A 24,488-nucleotide genomic window follows, 5' to 3' on the forward strand; every position below is an offset into this window, starting at 1 on the left:
GCCTCAGATGATCTGCCTGCCTGGGTCTCCCAAAGTGCTGGGATTACAGGCATGAGCCACTGCATCTGGTGTGATAAATTGATACGATATATTTAAAATTTCTAACATAGAGCCTGGCCTACTAGTTCTTTATCCATTTATCTCCAATATCTAAGACTTTGGGATAGATGGTGTTTTAAGGATGGAAGGATAGAGCTTGATGAGAAGAGGGTTTATCAAGAGTCCTGGGGCAGGACTGAGAGGAAGACTGGGATGCAGCCGGGGAGGGACCATCCCAGGAGGGGAGTCACACCGGAGGTGTTGCTGCAAGTAGCCTAAGGGACGGCTTGTTGGGGATTCGCAGAGGCCTCAAGCCAAAAACCCTTGTCAAGAGCCAGGTTTCTGAGCCCCAGTGGGCTCGGTCATCCTTAACATTTGTCATTTAACTTAGAGAGTGTCATGCCTGTCCATATGAAGAGACCACCAAACAGGCTTTGTGTGAGCAATAAAGCTTTTTAATCACCTGGGTGCAGGCAGGCTGAGTCCGAAAAGAGTCAGCGAAGGGAGATAAGGGTGGGGCCGTTTTATAGGATTTGGGTAGGTAAAGGAAAATTACAGTCAAAGGGGGGTTGTTCTCTGGTGGGCAGGAGTGGGAGGTCACAAGGTGCTCAGTGGGGGAGCTTTTTGAGCCAGGATGAGCCAGGAAAAGGAATTTCACAAGGTAAAGTCATCAGTTAAGGCAGGGGCAGGGCATTTTCACTTCTTTTGTGATTCTTTAGTTACTTCAGGCCATCTGGGCAAATATATACGTGCAAGTCACAGGGGATGCGATGGCTTGGCTCAGAGGCCTGACAGAGAGGTTCCAAGATACTCTTGGAAAAAGCATTGATTGCTGGAAAAAATTTTCTGTCTTCCTTTGGAATCTGAGTAAAGGGGCAGGAAACAGCAAGGTCTCTCCTCCCACCTTCCACCACCATCATCAGTTTTGTTATTTAATCATGTATTTTTACTTGTATCTAAGCCAGGTCCTTTGACAATGAGGAGGTGCCAGGGATCAGGGGTGAGGAAGTGCAGGACTGGATGGACATTTAAGGTAGGGCAGCTTTGGGGGATGCTGCTTCCAAATGCAGGGGGGACCATCACCGTGTATTCCCCATAGTTGTGTGGTGGGCAGCTCTGGGTACCCTGACCACAAAGCTTTGGGGACAATTTGTTCACCAGAGGATGTGAGGAGGACGGAATACTCAAAAGGCACTCAGGGATGGTGGAACTTTGGAGCGGAGGCAGGCAAGGCCTCTCAGATGGTCACGCTGTTCTCTATCATGCTGGGTCGAAGGTACTCATAGGGCAGGTCCAGGACTGCATTCCGGACCTCAATCTCCTTGTCCATGGCAGCCAGCTCCTCCCGGAATTGTCTCAGCACAGCTTGGGGCTCAGGGCCAGAGAAATATTTCTCCTCATGCTGCCCCAGGGCCACCTGCGAGGCAGAAAACAAGTTGGCTCCGCCCCTTGGGGCTCTCAGCCCAGAATACTTCCCCTCCTTTGAGCTGCCTCCTTCCCAGGACCCAGGCATTTGCTTCTTACCATGACAGGCTGACGTCTGCCAAGGAAGTCGATGACGGTCTTTTGCATACGTGCCTGGTGGAGATTGGGCAGTGAGTCCACTATGTCCTTCTCTGTCACATCCTTGGAGATGGGTGGGGGCTTCCGCATGGTGCATGGGCCATTAAGGATCCAGGAGTACCAGTCCAGCTGCAGGGAGGAGAGCCCACAGAAACCTCGGCTGATGACTTGGGCATTTGATCCCCCCACTTCTCCATCCCAGGAGCCCTTGGGGGATAATCACATAGGTTACCTGACCCAGGTGGTTAGAAGCATGCTGACCCGTGCATGTGAAGGTGCACATGGTGACAAAGTGGCAGAGCTGAGCCCGGGACTCTAAGGAGATCGGGAACCTGGTGAAATGAGGAGAATCAGAGACCTTGAAACCAGAACATGAAACAGGTCTCAGGCAGGGAGAGCTATGTGGAGATACAGAAAAGTTATTTTTCTGTGGTCCTGGCCTGCACACCCTAGGACTCCCACCTTGTGTGTGCTCCAAGGTTAATGCACTTGGGATGAACCCTGAGCTATGGGGAGAGGGGAAGGAAGAGTGAGGGAAAATACCTAAGAGAAGTTTTGTAACTGGTTCCAAAGGAAGCTCTCGGTGCATGAGGAGAGAGAACACTGTGTGGGAAGAGGGCTGGGGAGATCAGGAGTACTTGTTAGCATTTCTGGACACATCTTGGAGAATTCTCAGGTTCCTCGGGCAGGCGGGGTATCTCATGATGATGTGAGAAGCAGATTGTTTGTAGAGGAGTGGGTGTTGACGGGTCAGTGGGGAGGGATCCCTGTCTCACCCCCGGTCTTGGGCTGTCTGCAGTCCAGTCTCAGTCATCTCTCTGCACCAGGCCTGCAGCTCTAGATCATCCTTCACGGCTTGGTCGCTCTTGTAGAAAAGCCCAACCATCCCCTCCACGTACCTGCTCCCCAGGGAAGAAGATACTCAGTCTCAGGGGCCAATGCAGGACCTTCTGGACCTACAGTCCCCCGCCCCTCCATTCACTGCCTCTCTGTGCCACCCTCACCTACCGGCTGATGATTCCCCACAGCCTGATGGCATCTTGGCCATAAAGAGAAGATTTCACACCCAGGAGTCCACGGTCAGCCAAGTCATCAGGAGGACAGAGGGAACGATAGGTCAAACAAGCTGTGGCTCTCTGAAGAATGTCCACATGGCCCCCACTACCAGTGCTCACCACCTGAGGATAACCCACGGCCATGCCAAGTTGCGGAGGGAGGAAGACGAGCATCAGGAGACTCCAGGCCTGTGCTCCTACTCTAGCCCTTTTAAGCAGGAAGCTATTCAGGCATGAGGCAGGTTTGGGAAGAGGCCTTCCACGGAGGAAGGAGAGCTTGGGGGAGGAGTGGGAAAGGGAAACAATCCCTAGGATTCTTCCAGTATTGAACCCACTTCCCCTTCACCCATCCATTTCCATACCAGGTCAAAAATTCCATGTTCAGAGACAAGATGACTACGGGCCAGGGTGTTGATCGCCATGGTGTAGCGGAAGTGGGGGATCAGGAGCTGATTATGGAAGGAAAAAAACGGGACACGGTCAAAGAGGTCTCAGCATCCAGAGAAGAGGATGTTAAAGGAAGTGACAGAAGAGAAGGGAGAGGATGGGTCTTTATGAAACGGAGAGACTTCTCGTTACATTGGGTGGGGTCAGGGTAACATTTGGGAATACAGAGATGGGAAAATGTCTTCTCAGAGCATCGCCAGGGTGAAAGTTTTGGCTCACTCATTCCCACAGTCTGGTATCCTGGCAGGTACCCACAGATAAGCCCATCCCTTTTTGCCTTCACCCAGACCTTCACCCTCCTATAATATTCCTTCTGTCATACAAACATGGGCAATATTAGATACCCTAAAGAAAACCCGTGCTTGACCCCCACATCCTTGTCTCTTGCTTTCCCTTTCACAGCAATTCACCCAGTGTTGTCTTTGCTTACTCACCTCACATTTGCTGCTCTTCCCCCATGAATCAGGCTTCTTCCACTTCCCTGAGATAGCACATGTCCATTTATTAACCAACGACTTCCATACTGAGAAACCTAAATGTCACTTCTCTGTAACTTTCTTGATCTCTCAGCAGCATCTGAGACAGATGAATCACACGTCCCTCTTGAAACACTTTCTTCTCCTGGATGCCATGCATTGCACTTTTTGGTTTTCCTCCTACCTCAATGAGGTTCCTTCTCTTGTTTCTTTTCTCACTCTGCTCCCTCCTCTCAATTTGTAAATGTTGGATCACCCTAGAGTTATATCTGGATCAAATTCTCGAGTGTCTCTACAAATCCTAGAGAACTTCATCCAGTACAATGACTTTAGATACTTTTGTTTTCTAATGACTCTAAAATCTGTATTTACAACCTACACCTCTTCTAGGAACTCCAGACTCACATATCCAGTTGCCCTTCTGACATGTGCAAATGGGTCTTTATAGGCATTGGAAGCCTCACATAGTCAGAAAATAACTTGAGTCTTCTCCCCACTAAGTAACATGGCTTCTTCTCTCAGCTCCTCCCACCTCTTCTTTTCACCCCAACTCATGCCCTACACTTTAATCTCACCCGTTATCCATGTTCCTTTCTTTCCTTGCCTCTATAGATCTTTCTGGCTATAATGTTCCACCCCTCACTTGCCCACCTGGAAACCTCTTTAGCCCAAATTTCAACTCCTTTGCGAAACCTATTCTCACTTTTCCCCCCACCTCATAGTAAGTGTGTGCCTGGGTGTTTCCATAGTACTCTGTGTATGTGTCTCCACATATAAATTGATTGCTGCTAGATTGAAATGTACAAGGTGAGACTTTGTGTAGGAGTCTGAAATACGAAGGACAGTCAAATACAGAATGACAGAGATGCTGAAGTACCTTGTAAATAGGATGGAGGCTAGGCAAGCTTCTCATTGTAGCCACAGCAATCACCTCAGCAATCAAGTGTCCCCTCAGCAGATGTGACTGTAACTGGTGCAGCTGGAAATCAGAGCTCCGGACCCAGATCTTGGCCAGGAGCCAGGCCATTGGGGGATCCGAGGGCAGAAAGAGCAGAGGTGGGGGACATCCGTGTCGAGGTGGCTGGAGCTAGAGCAGGAGAGAGAATGGGGGCTGAGGAACTGTGTATCTAAGTCCCTAAAGGAGATCAGTGTCTGGTGGAAAAACACCTGGACCCTCTTACCTGGATGACCATAGGCAAGAGTCTTCCATCAGGCTGAAGCTTCAGCATGACTAAAGGGGCTGCCACATATTGCTGCTTAAAAATGATGACATTAGGCTTGACACCATCCAGCAAAGAGAAATCCACTTCAAACAGAGATCCAGCCTGCAGGGCCAGAGGCAGGAATAGAAAATAGGGTTGGAGTCGTTTTCTGGAGCCCTTCTCTCATTTTCCAGGGTGGATCCTTCCTCTACCCATCCAAGTCTATTTTACTTTAAACACCAATCACTGTCCCTAGAACCAAAAAACTGAACACAAAGTTTTCATGACTGATGTCTTCCTTCAGACTTGGAGCTCCCTGCAGTGAAGGTTCTGGTTTTCCACCACATAAGGCCACTGCACTCTTCACATAACCCTTCTGCCAGCTTTAGCCAAGGTAGCAAAAATATTTTCTTTATCTACCCACCTCCCCCCAAAATAGATTCAGCTTTTAGCTCTCCAAGGCTTTGTTTAGTTTTTCTTGCTATTTCTCTCCAGAAGCTTGAGCTCTTCCCTAAGGCTGATATATGTTCAATGAAGAAGGAAGAGAGGAAAGTAGAGAAAGAAGATACAGGAGATGTTGTAGATCAATGTTCTCAATCAGGGGCGATTCCTCCTCTCCCCACTCCCCAACCCCAGGACATTCGGCAATATCTAGAGACATTTTTGGTTGTCACAACCGGGGGGATGCTGCTGGCATCTCATGGGTAGAGGCCAAGGATGCTACTAAACACACTACGATCCACAGGAAAGCCCCCCACCCCCAACAGAGAATTATGTGGTGCAGAATGTTAATAGTGCCAAAGCTGAGAAGCCTTAAGTGTAGATGAAGGAGATGAGAGATGGGAAGAGAAGGGAGGTGGGGATAATGGCCGGGGTGGTGGATGGGCAGAAAGCCCAGCAGCACCTGGAGTTCTTTCTCCAGCTGGGTCTTCAAGTCTTCCATCCCTGGAGGCAGCACCAGGCAGGCAGGGAGCCTTGAAGAACGCCTCAGGAGCATGGGGTTTGCACCATTGAGAAACTGGTACCCAAAGAAGGCATCATTCTTCCAAGAATCATGAACCCGCTCTAGGAACATCAATTGGGGAGCAGCCTGTGAGCTCTGAGCTCCTAATCCCGCTGACCTATTACTCTTCCATCCTCTATCCCCTCTCCGTTTTCAAATTCCCTGGGCTGGAAATCTGTGTATTGGTTTTGGGAGGTTGTGGAAACTGACCAGCCAGGGCAGTCTTTCCACGTGGGAATATTTTTTTGAAATCTTCCAGCCCTTTCACACAATTTATGATATCCAGTGTCCCCTTAATGGCCATGTCCTTCCACCTGTGGAAAGAATGGAGTACAAGAAGATCAATGAAGGATCCCACCTTGTGCCCGGGGAAGCAAGTACCCAGCCTCTACCTGGGCACTTACGCTTTTGCTAGGGAGACACTAAAGTCTAAATCCTTATCTTCGAGGAATCGCTCGTCCCTGGGAAGGTCCAGTTGCCTATTCCCTGCTATAGGCAGGATTAACCCATTTTTCCAGGAGCCCCACCTGAAGGAAGAACACAGAGGTAGGGGTAAGGGGGCGGGTTTCTTGGGATCTGGTAGGGGGATCAAAGACTTTCTAGGGCTCACCGGTACACCTTCCTTCTTTCCTCGAGCTCCTGTTCCCGGTATTTCTTAAACAGGTTCTGGGGGTCATCACTCAGGGTCCGGGCTGGGGGAGGGGGACAAGAGCACACACCCTCCCTGGTTACCCCTCTGTGCTGCGCTTGGGTCTCTCCATCAGCCACCCTCCTCTGCCCCATCCTCCTTCACTTCTCCCCATCTCCCTCATCTCTCATCTTTCCCTTTTTTACAGTAGCCTCCCTCAACCCGCTTCTTCCTCCAGCCTGCCAGTGGCCGCGCCCCTTCTCCACCAAGCTCACCAGTGCCCTCGGGCAGGCAGATAATCCTGTGGCCCTGCACCCAGCGGTAGCAGGGGAAAAAGGCCTCGCCTTGGGTCCCCGGGCCCTGCACTGAGATCCACTTGCAGAACCAGTCGAGACTCAACAGCACTTTGTGCTTGCGCAGCTTCACCATCAGGAGGCGCCCCAGGTGCAGGGGGACGTCGATTTCAAACTCCTCCTCCTGTGCAACAGGACACAGCTCAGTGTCAGGGTTGGGGTCTTCAGGGAGGGCAGCGGGGTCGGTGAACCTTCAGAGAATCCTGGCTCTGTTTCCCCACCGGAGCATACCCGGGGAGAGGTGGAGGTGAGGAGCAGCTGGTACTGTGGGGCGCCAGCTTCCCCCACGACCTGCCATGCACACCCCAGCGGGCATCTCGTGGTCTCTGCTCAAGCACGCAATTGCCTCTCATTTCTCCTGTTCCTCTCGCTTTTCCTATCAGGCACACCAAGTGCACCCGACCTCAGCCCCTACCCGGCTTCCCGGATTTCTCCAGCACCCTCCGACTGGCCCCAGCCCCCAGTGACACCTCAGAGTCCCAGGGCCCCAGCTCTCACCTTGCCCCACACCGGTCGCAGCTGCTTCCCTAGGTCTGCCTCCCCGTGCTCGCCCACCAGCCACAGCTGCACCAGGTTGAGAGAGCCTGCCAGGAACAAATCCCCGGTGGCTACACGGACGGTGTACTTGCCCATCTTGCCCGGACCTCCAGGGGGGTCTGGGGAGAAATCAGCCCTACTTGAGGATCTGAGACCCAGCTCCCAGGGAACCACGCCCAGTCCAGAGTGCCTGTTATATTTGGGTTTCAGGCTCCCCACCTCCCACCCACAGATTCCTCCCTCAGGGGGAGGAACACTGAGACTGGCGCCAGGCTCAGGTCTCTGTATCCAGTTTCTCCCGGCGGCTCTGGAAAGTACAGCCCCATCCTTATTCACTCGACAAACACTCCCTGATGCCAGGTTCACACCCTGCCATGAGCCGAACGCATCAGCCTACAGACAATGACAGCTAAACACTAGCGCCCACCCAGTTTTGGTGAATATATAAATACGATTGCCACAGCTTTGGAGATAACAAGTGGAATGGCTTGAAGTGCAGGGGTATTTTTCAGTGGAAAGGTGACACTCCCCAGACACTCCTGCACACCCACGGCTCGCCTCTCTCCTGGACCTCCTGTGCTATTGCAAAAAAAAAAAAAAAAAAAAGAGGGCTTGAACAGCCCTTCCATCTCCTCATGTTGAAAGACTCAAAATAGTTGGCTAAAGTAAAAAAGTATACAGATGTACATACCTTAACATTTTGTTTTAAACTGAAATCATAAATGTTGAGCCATTCATGAATTTTTAATAAAGGGCCAACGTGTTTTCATTGAATGGGGGTCCATAATAAGAGCTCTTCTAGGTCTTTCTTGCATAAGCCACATCCAGATGAGTTGACATTTATTTAAAACCGAGCTAGAACCTAAAGGTTCTTGTGGGGAAAAAGACTAAATGCAGCCTCTATTGAGATCTTTACAGTTTTCGCAAAACTTTTTAAAAAAAGATTATTGTTTACGTAGTCATAAAATAACCAAAACACGTTGGCCTTTTATTGTCTCCCAGGCTGGAGTGCAGTGGCATGATCTCAGCTCACTGCAACCTCCGCCTCCCGAGTTCAAGCAATTCTCCTGCCTCAGCCTCCCCAGTAGCTGGGATGACAGGTGCCTGCCATCATGCCTGGCTAATTTTTTCTTTTTTTTGTATTTTTAGTAGAGATGGGGTTTCACCATGTTGGCCAGGCTGGTCTCAAACTTCTGACCTCAAGCGATCTGCCCACATTGGCCTCCCAAAGTGCTGGGATTACAGGCGTGAGCCACCATGCCCGTCCATAAACAGTTCTGGAAGTTTACACAACTATTCTTGATAAACATAAAGCACAACTGGTGGATATCAAAGTGCCAGGCATGTCAGAAATTAGCCTACTGGCTGTATGAATTTGGCATGCTGTGGGCATGTCAGTTTTTTTTGTTTTTGTTTTTTTTTTTGGAGGCGATAGACAGTGTCAGTCTCCTGATAAGTTGGTTATGGGTAGGTAATTTAAAAGCTTCTATCGTAAAATCTAGTCTCTCTGACACTGCCCTGTCCACTGCAGCCACATCTCCCAATACTCAAGAATCCTGAGAACACGACTGGTCATGACACTTACGTCATTCACCAATAAAACCCTCTATCCTTCCTCCTCAAAATCAGGAACACTGTCCTATCCTCCCCATTGACCCCCACCCCTGACAAGTTTCACCTCCACCCTGTGCCCTACCATTATCCTCTAGAGCCTCAACTTCTCTTTGAAGAAGATCCTTCTAACATTTTGGCAACATATTCCCTCCACTTAACCTCTAAGTCCCATTTTAAGTTTCAGTCACCAACCAGTGCAATCACAGCTTAGACTTCATTTGTCACTTAAAACTCACCTACAGTATATTACCCATTTTGTGGTTTATCCACTCAGCCCATGAGCTGCTCTCCCCTTCCTTAAGGTTATGACTGGAAAGAGAAGAAAGAGCACTTGAGTTTCTGAGGATTTTCCAGGTCCTGTGGAAATCCAGTTCAATTATCTTCCTTGGGTTCTGTCAGATACCCAAGCGGTTTTCCAATAAATCCCCCTTTGTTGCTTAAGTTAGCTTGAAGTAGGTTTCTAGAACAATTAACTCTACCATATATAAGACAAAAATATCCTGTCAGAAGTGAATTCAAGTTACAGATGCATAGAAATTATGAAACCAAGTAGCAATGAGTCTCAAGAGTTGAAATATAAACATGAACCTGTGTTCCTTTTCTAGTAACTCTTCCTTTCTCCTTAGTGGTTTGCTAAGAGTTTCTTGGCCGAGTCCACATTTTCCCGATCATTCTTGTTTAATAGTATAATCTTGTGTCAATATTCAAGATTGCTTATTTTATAACTTCCATCTTAAAAGTCCATTCTAGGCTCATCTCCTTGCCTCCAGCCTCCTTTCCTAAACTATGTTCCTCTCCACCTGTCCTAACTCAAGCTAAACCTGTTTTTGAACCTAGAGGCTTACAGTAAAGGAGAGGGATTATCTTTATTTAATGGACTTTCCCTTTTTTTCTCTCTGAGTTTCGTATTCTCATACATCCCCTATGAAGGAAGCAAATAGAGAATGAAGAAACCACTTAAGTAAGTGGTCAAAAGTATCTCTGCCATCTGCTACTGGCTACCTGTGTGAACATGATGGTTCTTATAAGCAATGTTTGGTTTTCTTGGAGCAATGTTCAGCTTCATGCCTATCTTTGCTACCAAAAGAACTCCTTCTAGAATGGAATCCATGTTTCATCAGGACACTATCCCAACGTCATTTTTCAGGTTGGATGTTCCCTTGTTTAGCCTGGAAAAACTGCAGTCTATGGTTTCTGCCCTTCTGCTAGTCTCCACGACCCTCCACGTGGGGCCACAGGAATCCCTGACACCCTCTTGTTTACCCTTTAAGGGCTGCAGAGAAGTAAAACGAGTTGAAAATGCCTCCATCTTCTTCTAAGGCACAATACATTATGATTATTTCAGGCTTGGCACTCTTGACCAGTGTCTCATTAAAAAATGCTCAGTGAAATTTCTTCAAACAGTAGCAGACATGAGTTGCTATATTAAAATGTGCTCCCAAATTCAAAAAATATATGCCAAATAGCCCCCTCTTCTCCGTAACGGAGGAAGAAGACTGGAAGTGCAATGCTCTATACTGCTAAGATCTCAGAACTCTTCCATAAGAACTTTATTTCAGTACTCTACACTTCAGTGATGGACTAGGAGATTCATATTCTACCAGTTTTCCTGTATCAGTCAAGGACTCAATATAAAACAGTTGGCACAATTAAATTAGAATAATTAGAGGAGGGTTTATTTACAAAGGAACAACTTATGGTGGATAGAGTGTGACAGAACCAAAAAGGGATAGATAGTGCAGGAGCCTGAGGCTGGCAGCAGTGTAGCTGGTGCCATCCCTGGGCCCAAAGGAAAGAGGACAGAGAGAGGTAACAAGCCAGAGGGTATGAAAGCCCATAATATTATCCTTCCAGGGAAGAAAGAAGAGTGCATAAAGATAGAAAATAGATTTAAAGAGACAAAGTAGCTGTGTTGAGGAAACTCAAAGAAATTCAAGATAACACAGAGGAGGAACTCAGAATCCTATCATACATTTAACTAAGAGATTGAAATAATTTAAAAGAATCGAGCAGAAATTCTGAAGGTGAAAAATGTAACTGATATACTGAAGAGTGCATCAGTCTCTTAACAGAAGAAGAGACTAAGCAGAAGAAAGAATTAGCTTGAAAACAGACTATTTGAAAATAGTCGAATAAAAAAAAATTAAATAAATAAAAAATGAAAATACACAATCAGAAGAGACAAAAGAAAAATAAAAAGAAAGAAGCATATCTATGAGCTCTAGAAAATAGCCCCAAAGGGGCAAATCTAAGAGTCTTTGGCCTTAAAGAGGAGGTAGAGAAAGAGATAGGAGTAAAAAGTTTAAAGGGATAATAACAGTAAACTTCCCAAACCTAGGGAAAGATATCAAAATCCTAATACAAGAAGGTTATAGAACACCAAGCAGATTTAACCCAAAGAAAACTACCTCAAAGCTTTTAATAATCAAACTACCAAGGGTCAAGCATAAAGAAAGGATTCCAACAGCAGCAGGAGAAAATAAATAACATAAAATGGAGCTCCAACGGGTCTCACAGCACTTTTCAGTGGAAACCTTACAGACCAGGAGAGAGCGGCATGACATATTTAAAGTGCTGAAGGAAAAGAAAACATTTACTCTAGAAGAATATATACTGTGAAAATACCCTTCAAACGTGAAGAAGAAATAAAGACTTCCCCAGACAGATAAAAGCTGAATGATTTCATCAAGACAAGACCTGTTCTACAAGAAATGCTAATGAGATCTAGTTCTTCAATTTGAAAGAAAAGGACACTAATGAGCAATAAGAAATCATCTGAAGGTCCAAAACTCATTGGTAATAGTAAGTACACAGAAAAACACAGAATATTAAAACACTGTAACCATGATTTGTAAACTACTCTTTTTTTTTTTTTCCTGGGTTCAAGCGATTCTCCTGCCTCAGCCTCCTGAGTAGCTGGGACTACAGGTGTGCACCACCACGCCCAGCTAATTTTTGTATTTTTAGTAGAGACGGGGTTTCACCATGTTGGCCAGGATAGTCTCGATCTCTTGACCTCATCATCCACCCACCTCGGCTTCCCAAAGTGCTGGGATTACAGGCGTGCGCCACCATGCCCAGCCTTGTAAACTACTCTTACACTAAATAGACCAAAAGATGAACCAACTGAAAATAATAACTAAAACAAATTTTCAAGGCATACACAGTACATTAAGATATAAATAGAAACAACAAAAAGTTAAAATGTGGGGGATGAAGTTAAGGCGTAGAGTTATTATTAGTTTTCTTTTTGCTTGTTAGTTTATGCAAGCACTGTTAAGTTGTTATCAGCTTAAAATAATGGCTTATAAAATAGTGTTTGAAAATCTCATCGTACCCCAAAATCACAAACATACAACAAACAGACACAAAAGTAAAAAGCAATAAATTAATACCACCAGATAAAATCACCTTTACTAAAAGGAAGAAAGGAAAGAATGAAGAGAAGACCACAAAACAATCAGAAATAAGAAAATGGTAGGAATATTACTTGCTTATCAGTAATAACATTGGATGTAAATGTACTAAACTCTCCAATCAGAAGACATAAAACAAGATCCAGTGATCTATCACTTAGAAGAAACACACTTCATTTATGAAGACAGACACAGACTAAAAATAAAAGGATGTAAAAAGATATTCCATACCAATGGAAACTAAAAAGGAGCAGAAGTAGCTACACTTATATCAGACAAATAGATTTCAAGACAAAAACTATAAGAAGAGACGAAGGTCACTATATAATAAGGGGATCAACTCAGCAAGAGGATAACAATTACAAATGTATATGCATCCAACACTGGAACACCCAGATATATAAAGGAAATATTACCAGAGCTAAAGAGACAGACCAATAATAGTTGGAGACTCCAACACCCCACTTTTGGCACTGGAGAGATCTTCCGGACAGAGAATCAATAAAGAAATATCACAGTTAATCTGCACTATAGACTAAATGGACCTCATAAATATTTACAGAACATTTCATCCAACAGTTGCAGAATACACATTCTTTTTCTCAGCACACAAATTATTCTCAAGGATAGATATGTTAGGTCACAAAGCAAGTCTTTTTTTTTTTTTTTTTGAGACGGAGTTTCGCTCTGTCGCCCAGGCTGGAGTGCAGTGGCCGGATCTCAGCTCACTGCAAGCTCCGCCTCCCGGGTTTACGCCATTCTCCTGCCTCAGCCTCCCGAGTAGCTGGGACTACAGGCGCCCGCCACCTCGCCCGGCTAGTTTTCTGTATTTTTTAGTAGAGATGGGGTTTCACCGTGTTAGCCAGTCTTAAAACATTCAAAAAACTGAAATAATATCAAGCATCTTCTCCGACTACAGTGAAATAAAAGTAGAAATCAATAAAAGGAGAAATTTTAGAAACTATACAAATACCTAGAAATTAAACAATATGCTCCTGAATGACCAGTGGGTCAATAAAGAGGTTAAGGGGGAAATTGAAAAGTTTTCTGAAGCAAATGATAATGTAAACACAACATGCCAAAAGCTATGGGATATAACAAAAGAAGTACTAAGAGGGAAGTTTATAACCATAAGCATCTACATCAAAAAAGAAAAAAAAAACTTCAAATAACCTAACAATGCATCTTAAAGAACTAGAAAAGCAAGAGCAAACCAAACCCAAAATGAGTAGAAGAAATAATAAAATTCAGACCAGAATTAAAGATTTTGAAATAAAGAAAACAGCACAAAAGATCAATGAAACAAAAAGTTGGTCTTTGAAAAGATAAAATTGACAAACCTTTAGACAGACTAAGAAAAAAAAGAGGAGCCAAATAAGTAAGATAAGATATGAAAAATCAGACATTAGAACCAATGCCACAGAAATTCAAAGGATCATTAGTGGCTATTATGAGCAACTATATGCCAATAAATTGGAAAATCTAGAAGAAATGGATAAATTCCTACATATGTACAACCTACCAAGATTGAACCAGGAAGAAATCTAAAACCTGAACAGACTAATAACAAGTTACGAGGTAGAAGCTATTAATAAAAAAATAAAATTTTTTCCAGCAAAGAAAAACCCAGGACCCAATGGCTTCACTGCTGAATTCTACCAAACATTTAGAGAAGAACTAATACCAATCCTACTCAAATACTACAAAAAAAAAAAAAAAAAAATGGAGGGAATACTTGCAAACTCATTCTGTGAGGTCAGATTTACCCTGATACCAAAAGCAGAAAAAGACACACCAAAAAAGAAAACTACAGGCCAATATCACTGATGAATATTGATGCAAAAATTCTCAACAAGTATTAGCAAACCAAATTCAACACCACATTAAAAATCATTCATCATGACCAAGTGAGATTTATCCCTGGATGCAAGGATGTTTTAACATATGTAAAGCAATCAGTGTGATATATCATAACAGAATGAAGGACCAAAGACATATGATTATTTCAATTGATGCTAAAAAAGCAATTGATAAAATTTAACACCTCTTCATGATATAAACCCTCAATAAACAAGATATAGAAGGAACAAACCTCAATGTAATAAAATCTATATACAACTAGCCATGTGATACATGGCTAGTATCACACTGAATGGGGAAAAACTGAAAGCCTTTCCTCTAAGATATGGAACAAGACAAGGAAGTCCACTTTCTTTTTTATTTTTTTCTTTCTTTTTCAATAAGAATGCTCAAGGATCAAATATGTCCACTTTCATCACTGTTATTCAACATAGTACTGGAAGTCCTAGCTAGAGAAATCAGACAAGGAAAAGAAATAAAGGGCATCCAAATTGGAAAGGAAGAAGTCAAATTATCCTTATTTGCAGATGGTATAATCTTATATTTGGAAAAACCTAAAGACTCCACCAAAGAACTATTAAAACTAATAAACAAATTTAGTAAATTTTATGTAGGATACAAAATCAACATACAAAAATCAGTAGGATTTCTATATGCCAACAGTGAACAATCTGAAAAAGAAATCAAGAAAGTAATCCTATTTACAACAGCTACAAATAAAATACCTATGAATTAACTAAAGAAGTGAAATATCTCTACAATAAAAACTATAAAACACTGATGCAAGTAATTGAAGAGGACACACAAAAATGGAAAGATATTCCATGTTTATAGATTGGAAGAATCAATATTGTTAAATATCCATACTGCCCAAAGTAATCTACAGATACAATGCAATCCCTATAAAAATATCAGTGACATTCTTCACAGAAATAGAAAAAAATATCCTAAAGTTTATATGGGACCACACATACACACACACCCCACCCAGAATAGCCAAAACTATCCTGAGCAAAAAGAACAAAACTGGAGGAATCACATTATCATACGTCAAATTATACCACAGAGTTATAGTAACCAAAACAGCATGGTACAGTTATAAAAACAGACATGTAGACCAGTGGAACATAATAGAGAACTAAATAAATAAATCCATACATCTACAGTGAACTCATTTTTGAGAAAGATGTGGAGAACATACATCAGGGAAAGGACAGTCTCTTCAATACATGGTGCTGGGAAAACTGGATGTGCATATGCAGAAGAATGAAACTACACCCCTATCTCTTGCCACATACAAAAATCAAATCAAATGGATTAAACACTTAAGTCTAAAGGTTTAAATCTATGTTCTCAAACTATGATACTACTACAAGAAGATATTGGGGAAAATCTCCAGGATATTGGTCTGGGCAAAAATTTCTTGAGTAATACCCCACAAGCACAGGCAACCGAAGCAAAAATCAACAAATGAGATCACATCAAGTTAAAAAAAAAAAAAAAAACTTTTACAGAGCAAAGGATACAATCAACAAAGTGAAGAGACAGTCCACATAATGCGTGAAAATATTTGCAAACTACCCATTTGACAAGGGTTTAATAACCAGAATATATAAACAACTCTATAGGAAAATAATCTAATAATCTGATTAAAACAGACAAAAGATCTGAATAGACATTTCTCAAAAGAAGACATCCTGTTTGACATCACTGATCATCAGAGAAATGCAAATCAAAACTACAATGAGATACCATCTTACCCCAGTTAAAAAAATGGCTTATATCCAAAAGACAAGCAATAACAAATGCTGGTGAGGATGTGGAGAAAAGGGAACCCTTGTACACTGTTGGTGGGACTGTAAATTAACACAACCACCATGGAAGTTCATCAGAACAGTAACAATAGAGCTACCATATGATTCAGCAATCCCATTGCTATGTATATACTCAAAAGAAAGGAAATCAGAATATTGAAGATATAGCTGCACTCCATGTTTCTTGCAGCGCTGTTCACAATAGCCAAGACTTCAAAGCAATCTAAATGTTCATCAACAGCTGAATCAATAAAGAAAATATAGTACATATACACAATGGAGTACTATTCAGCCACAAAAAAATAAGATTCTGTCATTTGCAATGGATGGAACTGGAGGTCATTATGTTAAATGAAATCAGCCAGGCACAGAAAGACAAATTTTAAATGCTCTCAATTATTTGTGGGAGCTAACAATGAAAACAATTGAAGTCATAAACACAGAGAGTAGAAGGATACTTACCAGAGGCTGGGAAGCGTAATGCGGTGGGGGAGTGGGTAGGGCATGGGGAATGGAGATGGTTAATGGTTACAAAAAAATTAGAATAAGACTTATTTGCTAGCACAACAGGGTGACTATAGTCAAAAATAATTTAATTATACATTTTAAAATAACTACAAGAGTATAACTGGATTTTTTTTTTTTTTTTGAGACGGAGTCTCATTCTGTCACCCAGCCTGGAGTGCAGTGGCACAATCTGGGCTCACTGCAAGCTCTGCCTCCTGGGTTCATGTCATTCTCCTGCCTCAGCCTCCTGAGTAGCTGGGACTACAGGCATCCGCCACCATGATTTTTTGTAACAGAAAGGATAAATGTTTTATCCTTTAGCAAAGATGGATACTCCATTCTGATGTGATTATTATGCATTGCATGCTTTATTGAAATATCTCATGTAACTCATAAGTAAATATATCCACTATGTACCCACAAAAATTAATATTAAACTTGTCCACGTGACTTTGGGAATTCCCATCCCATTCTCACCACTGCAAAGCCTTTAGGCAGTAGGAAAATCCTCTAAATCAAGACAGTATTAAACCATATTCAGATAAGGTCATTTTCTTGGAGTTGGACTTAAGAGTTTGAGACTACCTCATGGGAAGCACTTCAGAGTGTGGGATAATAGAGAAAGACTGGTGTAGTAGTTAAGGCCATAGGATTTTGAGGTGAACACACTTCAGTCACATTCTGGCCATGCCCCTAACTTGCTGTGTGACCCATGACACATTACTGAGGATACAGCCTCAGCCTCTATGTCCTCATCAATAAAATCAAAATACTAATACCTACATCATAGAGATACTTGAGGATTAAAAAGTTTACTCTGCAAACTTGCTCTTAACACAGTCTATAAAATTTAATAAGCATTCAACAAATTATAGATATCATCATGACATACAAGGATACCTCAAGGCTTAGAGAGGAAGCTGAGCTTGTAACTAAAGCTAAAGAAGACCAGTGCACAAAATGGACCACCTCGAGATCGTCAATTGTAATGGTTGTCATGTTGTGGCGTTTTGAAAATGAAACTACATATAATGAAGGGATACTCTTTCTTTTTTTTTTTGGAGACGGAGCCTTGCTCTGTTGCCCAGGCAGGAGTGCAGTGGCATGATCTTGGCTCACTGAAACCTCTGCCTCCCGGGTTCAAGCAATTCTCGTGCCTCAAACTCCCAAGTAGCTGGGATTTCAGGCGCACACCACCATGCCACGCTAATTTTTGTATTTTTAGTAGAGACAGGGTTTCACCAGGTTGGCCAGGCTAGTCTCAAACTCCTGACCTCAAGTGATCCACCCACCTCGGCCTCCCAAAGTGCTGGGATTACAGGCGTGAGCCACCGCGCCCAGCCATGAAGGGAGAAATTTTCTACACAAGTTAGTCTTAGGGGCATCTTCTCTAGAGCTTCAAGATCTTTACTAATTATTCTAACTTCTTATAGGACTCAGAAATGCCTCCCTAGGGTTTGAGAAGACCAAAATTAATGAAGACCTACAGTTAAATCTCAAAACACTTGGGGCCTATCACAGATGGAGAAATCAGAGAAAAGCTTTCAGATTGTATTTCCACAGCCTTCACAACTAAAATCAACTCATCAAAGACGTAAGAGTACCAACAACAAAGAGATGAATTAGTCTCTGTCTATAAATACCACTTAGAAAATAACTGGAAGGATTACCCAGGTTTAAGTCTAGATGGCATCTGCTTTAGTTACCAGTTTTGTTAATGAGCTCTATACTAAACTGAGAGTTTATTCATACTAATTACATCGTATTAATTATATGCTCGTCTCCACCTGTTCTAATTCAAGTTACACCTATTTGTGGACCTAGAAGATAAGAGTAAAGCAGAGGGGTGATCTGCTTTTTACACACTTTCCCTTTCTCTTTTTGAGTTTCATGCTTTCATACATACTCTGTGAAGGAAGCCAAGAGAGAATGAAATTCCACTTAAGTAACTGGTCAAAGGTACCGCTGCCAAAATGCCCCTCTCTTTAAGATCCGTGTTTTAGCACAAACCAAAAAGATGTACAGGCATCTAAGTAATCTGAACAATGCAAACTCATGGATCTTCAACTGAAACAACTCATGGGGAATCACCCCAAGGCCTTGAAGTCACCTCGACATGCCTACAATCTTGAGTAGCCTGGAGCACCTGGAGATTTATATCTCAAGGTCCAAAAAGAAAAATGTCAGCATCCCAGTGACTGCCCTTTGAGTAATCTGCTCTTGTGTGCCCCCAGATACCCTTGAACACGTGGGGTGAAATAATAATCCCAGTCAATGGACACCCTATGACCTTCCTAATAGATACTAGAACAACCTACTCTACCCTTAACCTTCACAATTACTTACCATAATGCCTCAGTAGTGGGGGTGGATGATTTGCCTCTTTCTAAGCCCCTTTTGGTGTCTCTTGGACTCCATCATGCCCAACACAGCTTTTTGTTAAATTTCACAATCCCTATTAATCTATTAGCAGGGATTTACTTACTATTTTGAATGCTGATATTTTTGTTTATCCAAAGTACTAATTCCTGAAGTCCTGGAACTCCTTCCCACTGGCCTTTATCCTCCAAAAGCTCTGACAGATCACCCCAGTTTCCTTGCTCCCCTCATAATTCCCCAAGCCCTTGACATCCCTCACTGAGCACATGCTCACTCACATCCATGTTTTCTTGGTTACAGGATCAACATACTGGGGAAGTAGGGCCCTTAAAAGTAGAAATAGACCCCACCATTCCCCCTCCATGAACTACCCCAGTTTCCTTCAAAATCTGAAGCCAGTGAAAGTCTCAGATCTGTTTATTATTCAAGGATTCCTTGACAAAAGGTTCCTCATCTCTATTTGCAGTTCCTGTAATGCCTTTGTTTTCCGTGTACAACACCTAAGGTTAGGCACTGCTAAAGAAAATGAAATGGCTGAGTGTAGTGTGATGAGTCACCCACCAGATTACTTAAGGCTATGTCTGCTGCCTGAACCCTGAAAGCTACGCAATGAGTCAATGGCCCACCCAAGAAGCAGGTGTGCCTGAGAACCGAAACATCCCAGAGTGTATCTGAGAGCACACCAAGGAAAACAGTCCCATTGCACACACACTAGAGGCGAAGAGCCAGAAAATTAGCCTAAAAGCAGCTTAGAAAGGTGACTATAGTCAATCATAATTACACATTAATATATATTTAAATAAATTTAAAATAACGAAGAGCATAATTGGATTGTTTATAACACAAAGAATAAATGCTTGAGGGGATGAATACCTCATTTTCCATGATGTGTTTATTATGCATTGCATGCTGGTATCAAAACATCTCATATACTCCGTACACCTGCTATGAGGTATACGAGTAGGTATACATCTATGCACCCACAAAAGTTAATACAAAATTATTTGAAAGTTAAAATAAATAGTTAAATGAAAAGCAGACAGGTGGCATAGCAGACCTCCAGAGTTGTCCTGCTGCCTGCTGCTGCCCAGGAGTTCCCTGTAGGTAAGTCCCAGTAAACTCATCTACTCCTCAAACTGAACTTGCTTCTATACTCTTCTGGCTTTTTCCCATAACAAATGGTGGTTGCCAGGAACTAGGGGGAGGAGGGCAAGTTGCAGAATAGGGAGCTGTTTAATGGGTGTAGTTTTGGTTTTGCAAGATGAAGAGTTCTGGAGAATGACTGCCAACGATGTGAATGTACTTAACACTACTGAGCTGTACACCTAAAAATGATTAGGATGGTACATTTTATGTATATTTTGTCACAATTAAGAATAAAAACTTTAAAATGCACAAAAGATCTGAACAGATATCTCATGAAAGAAGGTAGACATATGGCAAATGAGTATGGGAAAAGATGCTCAAGTCATATGCCATCAGGAAATTGCAAATGAAAACTACAGTGAGGCCAAGTGCAGTGGCTCATGCCTGTAATCACAACACTGTGGGAGGCTGAGGTGGGAGGATTACTCGAGACCAGGAGTTCAAGACAAGCCTGGGCAACAAGACCCAATCTTTACAAAACAAATTTAAAAATTATCCATGTATGTTGGCATGTGCCTGTAGGCCCAGCTACTCTGGAGGTTGAGGCAGGAGGATTGCTTGAGCCCAGGAGGTGGAAGCTGCAGTGAGCCATGATTGTGCCACTGCACTCCAGCCTGAGCAACAGAGCAAGACACTGTCTCAAACACCAAAGATTAAATAAATAAACTACAACTAGATATCACTGACAATGCCAAATGCTGACAAGGATGAAGAGCAACAGGAACTTTCATTTGTTGCTGGTGGGAACGTACAATGGCAGAGCCGCTTTGGAAAACTTGGGAAGTTTCCTACAAACTAAATATACAGCTTTACCATCTGATCCAGCAGTTGTACTCCTAGATATTTAACTACTTATTTCAGCACAAAAACCTGCACATAAATGCTTATAGCGGTTTTATTCAAAATTGTCAACAGCTGGAAGCGACCAAGATATCCTTCAATAGGTGAGTGAATAAACTGTGGTACAGTCATTTGATGGAATATTATTCAGCAATTTTTAAAATGAGCTATCACACAATTAAAAGACATGGAGCTTCTTGCCACTGAGTTTAAGAAAAAAATAAGACATGGAGGAACTTCACACTAGATGGCATTTTAGACAAGACAAAACTGTAGAGACAGTAAAAAGATCAGCAGTTGGCAGAGGCTTGGAGAGAGCTGGAGAGGAACGAATAGGCAGAACACAGAGGGTGTTTAAGAAGTAAAACTATTCTGCATGAACATGTAATGGAGAAATCATTATAAGTTTGTCAAAACCCTTAGAATCATACAATACCGAGAGTGAACTAATATATAGTCTTTAAATAGACTATATTTAACAATGTAAAGTATGTGAACTGTAATAACACTAAAGCAAGATGCTAATAATAGGGGAAACTATGTGTAAAGAGGAACAGGGATATGTGGGAATTCTCTGTGCTATATACTCAGTTTTTCTGTAAATCAAATGCTGTTCTAAAAAATAAAGCCTATTGGCCAGGTGTGGTGGCTCATACCTATAATTCCAGCACTTTGGGAGGCCAACATGGGCCGATTATGAGGTCAAGAGATCGAGACCATCCTGGTCAACATGCTGAAACCCCATCTCTACTAAAAATACAAAAATTAGCTGGACACGGTGGTACACGCCTGTAATCCCAGCTACTCAGGAGGCTGAGGCAGGAGAATCGCTTGAACCCAGGAGGTGGAGCCAAGATCGCGCCACTGCACTCTAGCCTGGGTGACAGAGCGAAACTCCATCTCAAATAGATAAATAAATAAATAAAGCCTATTCAAAAGCTTAATGGGAAGAAAATTAGTCCAATACCTGCAAGCCATAAATAAACTAACAAAGCCTGGATTCCCTTTAGTTTCTAACCCTAAAACCATTCTCATTTCAATACTCCCTGACACCAATTACCTCGCGGTTGACTCATGTTTCCACCTTCTCCAGTGAATTCCTCTGCCCTGAACTGCAACATCTATTTGCCCTCACCTGCATCAACCCAAAATAATCAGAATCTAATTTAAAGGGAGTTTATTCAAGCACAAAGTATGACTTTGTATTCTGATTTTGAGCTAATTTTATATCAAATTCAGGTGTTTCCTTAAGAGTTAATATAGAGTGCTTTTGTTTAGAGCCACACTTTTTGCTACCTTATCAGCTAATTTTCTTTGCTTTCTGGGATATCTGATTTGAAATGGCCTGGAATTTTAATCATAACTCCCCCTCGTCCCCTCCTCCCCTCTCCCTCCCCCTCCTCCCCTCCCCTATCCCCCTCCCTTCCCCCTCCCCCTCTGCACCTCCCTTTCTTCCTTCCTTTTCTTCCTTTTCTTTCTTCCCCCTCCTTTTTTTTTTTGAGACAGAGTCTCGCTCTGTCACCCACACTGGAGTGCAGTGGTGCAATCTCAGCTCACTGCAAGCTCTGCCTCCCGGGTTTACGCCATTCTCCTGCCTCAGCCTCCCGAGTAGCTGGGACTACAGGTGCCCGCCACCACGCCTGGCTAATTTTTTTGTATTTTTAGTAGAGACGGGGTTTCACCGGGTTAGCCAGGATGGTCTCATTCTCCTGACCTCGTGATCCGCCTGCCTCGGCCTCCCAAAGAGCTGGGATTACAGGCGTGAGCCACCGTGCCTGGCCTCCCTTTCTTTTCTTTCTTTCCCAGTTAAAGATACTATTGTATAACCTGAGCAGTAAGTCCCAGATTTATCCTTTAGGTAAGATCTATCTGTAAACCAAACACCATCAGCAGTAGTACGGGGGGGTCTCTTAGAGGTCAGTCGTGGGAGAAAGAAGTTCATCAGTCATCGCTTAGGGTTATGCAATAGTGCAGTGTTTTCTCTGGAAATGGAGACAGAAGAGTTGTAGGATTTAGGTTATTACATCTAGAGATGTTGATATGAGAAGCTGAAAGAAGCAAAACTTCATATGAAACTAGTCTACTAACTGAATAATGTTGAGTATGATGCGAATTTAGCAAATGCTTTCACAGAATGAGGAACAAAACGACTAAGGGCTGTCATCATGAGAATTTCGTCAGTTGCTTCAACTAACAAAGCAGGGGCTGTTATGGCTCTCATGCAAGATGGAAATCCTCTTATCACACAGTCTAACTGTTGGCTATAATATCCCACAGGTCTCTTTTGGGCTTCATGTTTTTCAGTTAGGATCCTTCAAATGTTTCCATCACTTTCATGTACAAATACTGAAAACAGAAGATTATAATCTGGATGCACCAAAGCTTGGGCATTAGCAAAGTCATTTTTGATCACTTCTGACATTACTTTTCTTCTGTCCAATCAAGAGGGTCTGGAATGTTCTGTTTAAAAGAAGCATGCAAAGGCCAGGTTTTTATCTATTTATTTATTTAGATGGAGTCTTACTCTTTTTGCCCAGGCTGACTGCACTGGTGTGACCTCGGCTCACTGCAACCTCTGCCTCCTGGGTTCAAGCAATTCTGCCGCTCCAGCCTCCCAAGTAGCTGGGATTATAGGCGCCTGCCACCATACCCAGCTAATTTTTTTGTATTTTTAGTAGAGACGGGGTTTCACCATGTTGGCCAGGCTGGTCTCAAACTCCCGACCTCAGGTGATCCGCCTGCCTTGGCCTCCCAAAGGGCTGGGATTACAGGCCTCATGCCTGAGCCACTGTGCCCGGCCAAGGGGCAGGCTTTTAAATAAAAGTTTGGGATCCAAGTTTTTAAATGTCTTGCCAGCCCCCAAAACTCTCACAGCTGTTTCTTGGTTCTTCGTGGCAGAAGAGCTAAAATTCCTTTCAGTCTGTATGGACTAATAGAAAGTCCTTCCTTAAATATTAGGTGGCCTAAGCACTTCAATTGTTTTTGACAGGATTGGTGTTTTTCTTTAGAAGCTTTGTGTCCCTTCAAGGCTAATTGTTGTAACAAGTGAATCCCAATTTAGGAAATACTTGCTTATCCTCTGAGCAGAGGAGTAAATTGCCTGTGTATTTTATTAAAATGAATTTTCAAGAAGTCAATATGTGGGAGATCTGCTTTTAATATTTGTGAAAAGTAAGCTGGGCTCTCAGTTCATCCCTGAGGGATGACTGTTCACGTGTATTGTCTGCCTTCCCAAGTGAAGGTGAAGAGAAATGGATTCTTTTTTATCTGTGGGAATACTAAAGAATGTACTACATAAGTCTATTACGGTAAAGAACTCAGCTTCAGCCGGGTGCAGTGGTTCATGCCTATAGTCCCAGCAATTTGGGAAGCCGAGGCAGGTGGATGGCTTGAGCCCAGGAGTTCAAGACCAGCCTGGGTAACAAGGGGGAAAACCCTATCTCTACAAAATATACAAAAGGTAGCCAAGTGTTGTGCACACCTGTAGTTCCAGCTATACAGGAGGCTGAGGTGGGAGAATCGCTTGATCCCGGGAGATTGAGGCTGCAGTGAGCTATAAGCACACTGCACTCCAGGCTGGGCAACAGAGAAAGACCCTGTCTCAAAGTA

At 43.1% G+C, this 24,488-nt stretch overlaps 1 protein-coding gene across 1 annotated transcript; it reads right to left on the minus strand.

The window, feature by feature from the left end:
• Nucleotides 1-961: 961 nt before the first annotated feature.
• LOC117067819 (arachidonate 12-lipoxygenase, epidermal-type-like) lies at nt 962-7,883 on the minus strand. Its single transcript, XM_033184851.1, has 14 exons — nt 7,265-7,883; nt 6,689-6,890; nt 6,396-6,477; nt 6,190-6,312; nt 5,996-6,099; nt 5,687-5,847; nt 4,762-4,905; nt 4,458-4,667; nt 3,020-3,106; nt 2,611-2,780; nt 2,379-2,501; nt 1,835-1,934; nt 1,564-1,731; nt 962-1,456 (listed from the first exon to the last, which is right to left on the minus strand). Exons 1-14 carry the CDS (start codon nt 7,397-7,399, stop codon nt 1,277-1,279), a joined length of 1,989 nt encoding a protein of 662 aa, XP_033040742.1. The 5' UTR covers nt 7,400-7,883; the 3' UTR covers nt 962-1,276.
• Nucleotides 7,884-24,488: the final 16,605 nt, after the last annotated feature.

The sequence above is a fragment of the Trachypithecus francoisi genome, unplaced genomic scaffold, assembly GCF_009764315.1.
Source record: "Trachypithecus francoisi isolate TF-2019V2 unplaced genomic scaffold, Tfra_2.0 Lachesis_group20, whole genome shotgun sequence".
Lineage (NCBI taxonomy): Eukaryota > Metazoa > Chordata > Mammalia > Primates > Cercopithecidae > Trachypithecus > Trachypithecus francoisi.

Excerpts from the sequence above, each read along its gene's own strand:
- LOC117067819 (XM_033184851.1), bottom strand. The coding sequence starts at position 7,399 with ATGGGCAAGTACACCGTCCGTGTAGCCACCGGGGATTTGTTCCTGGCA. Across the intron at positions 5,848-5,995 it reads TGGAAAGACTGCCCTGGCTG|AGCGGGTTCATGATTCTTGG; the intron begins GTCAGTTTCCAC and ends TGATGTTCCTAG. Across the intron at positions 1,457-1,563 it reads GCAGACGTCAGCCTGTCATG|GTGGCCCTGGGGCAGCATGA; the intron begins GTAAGAAGCAAA and ends TCTGCCTCGCAG.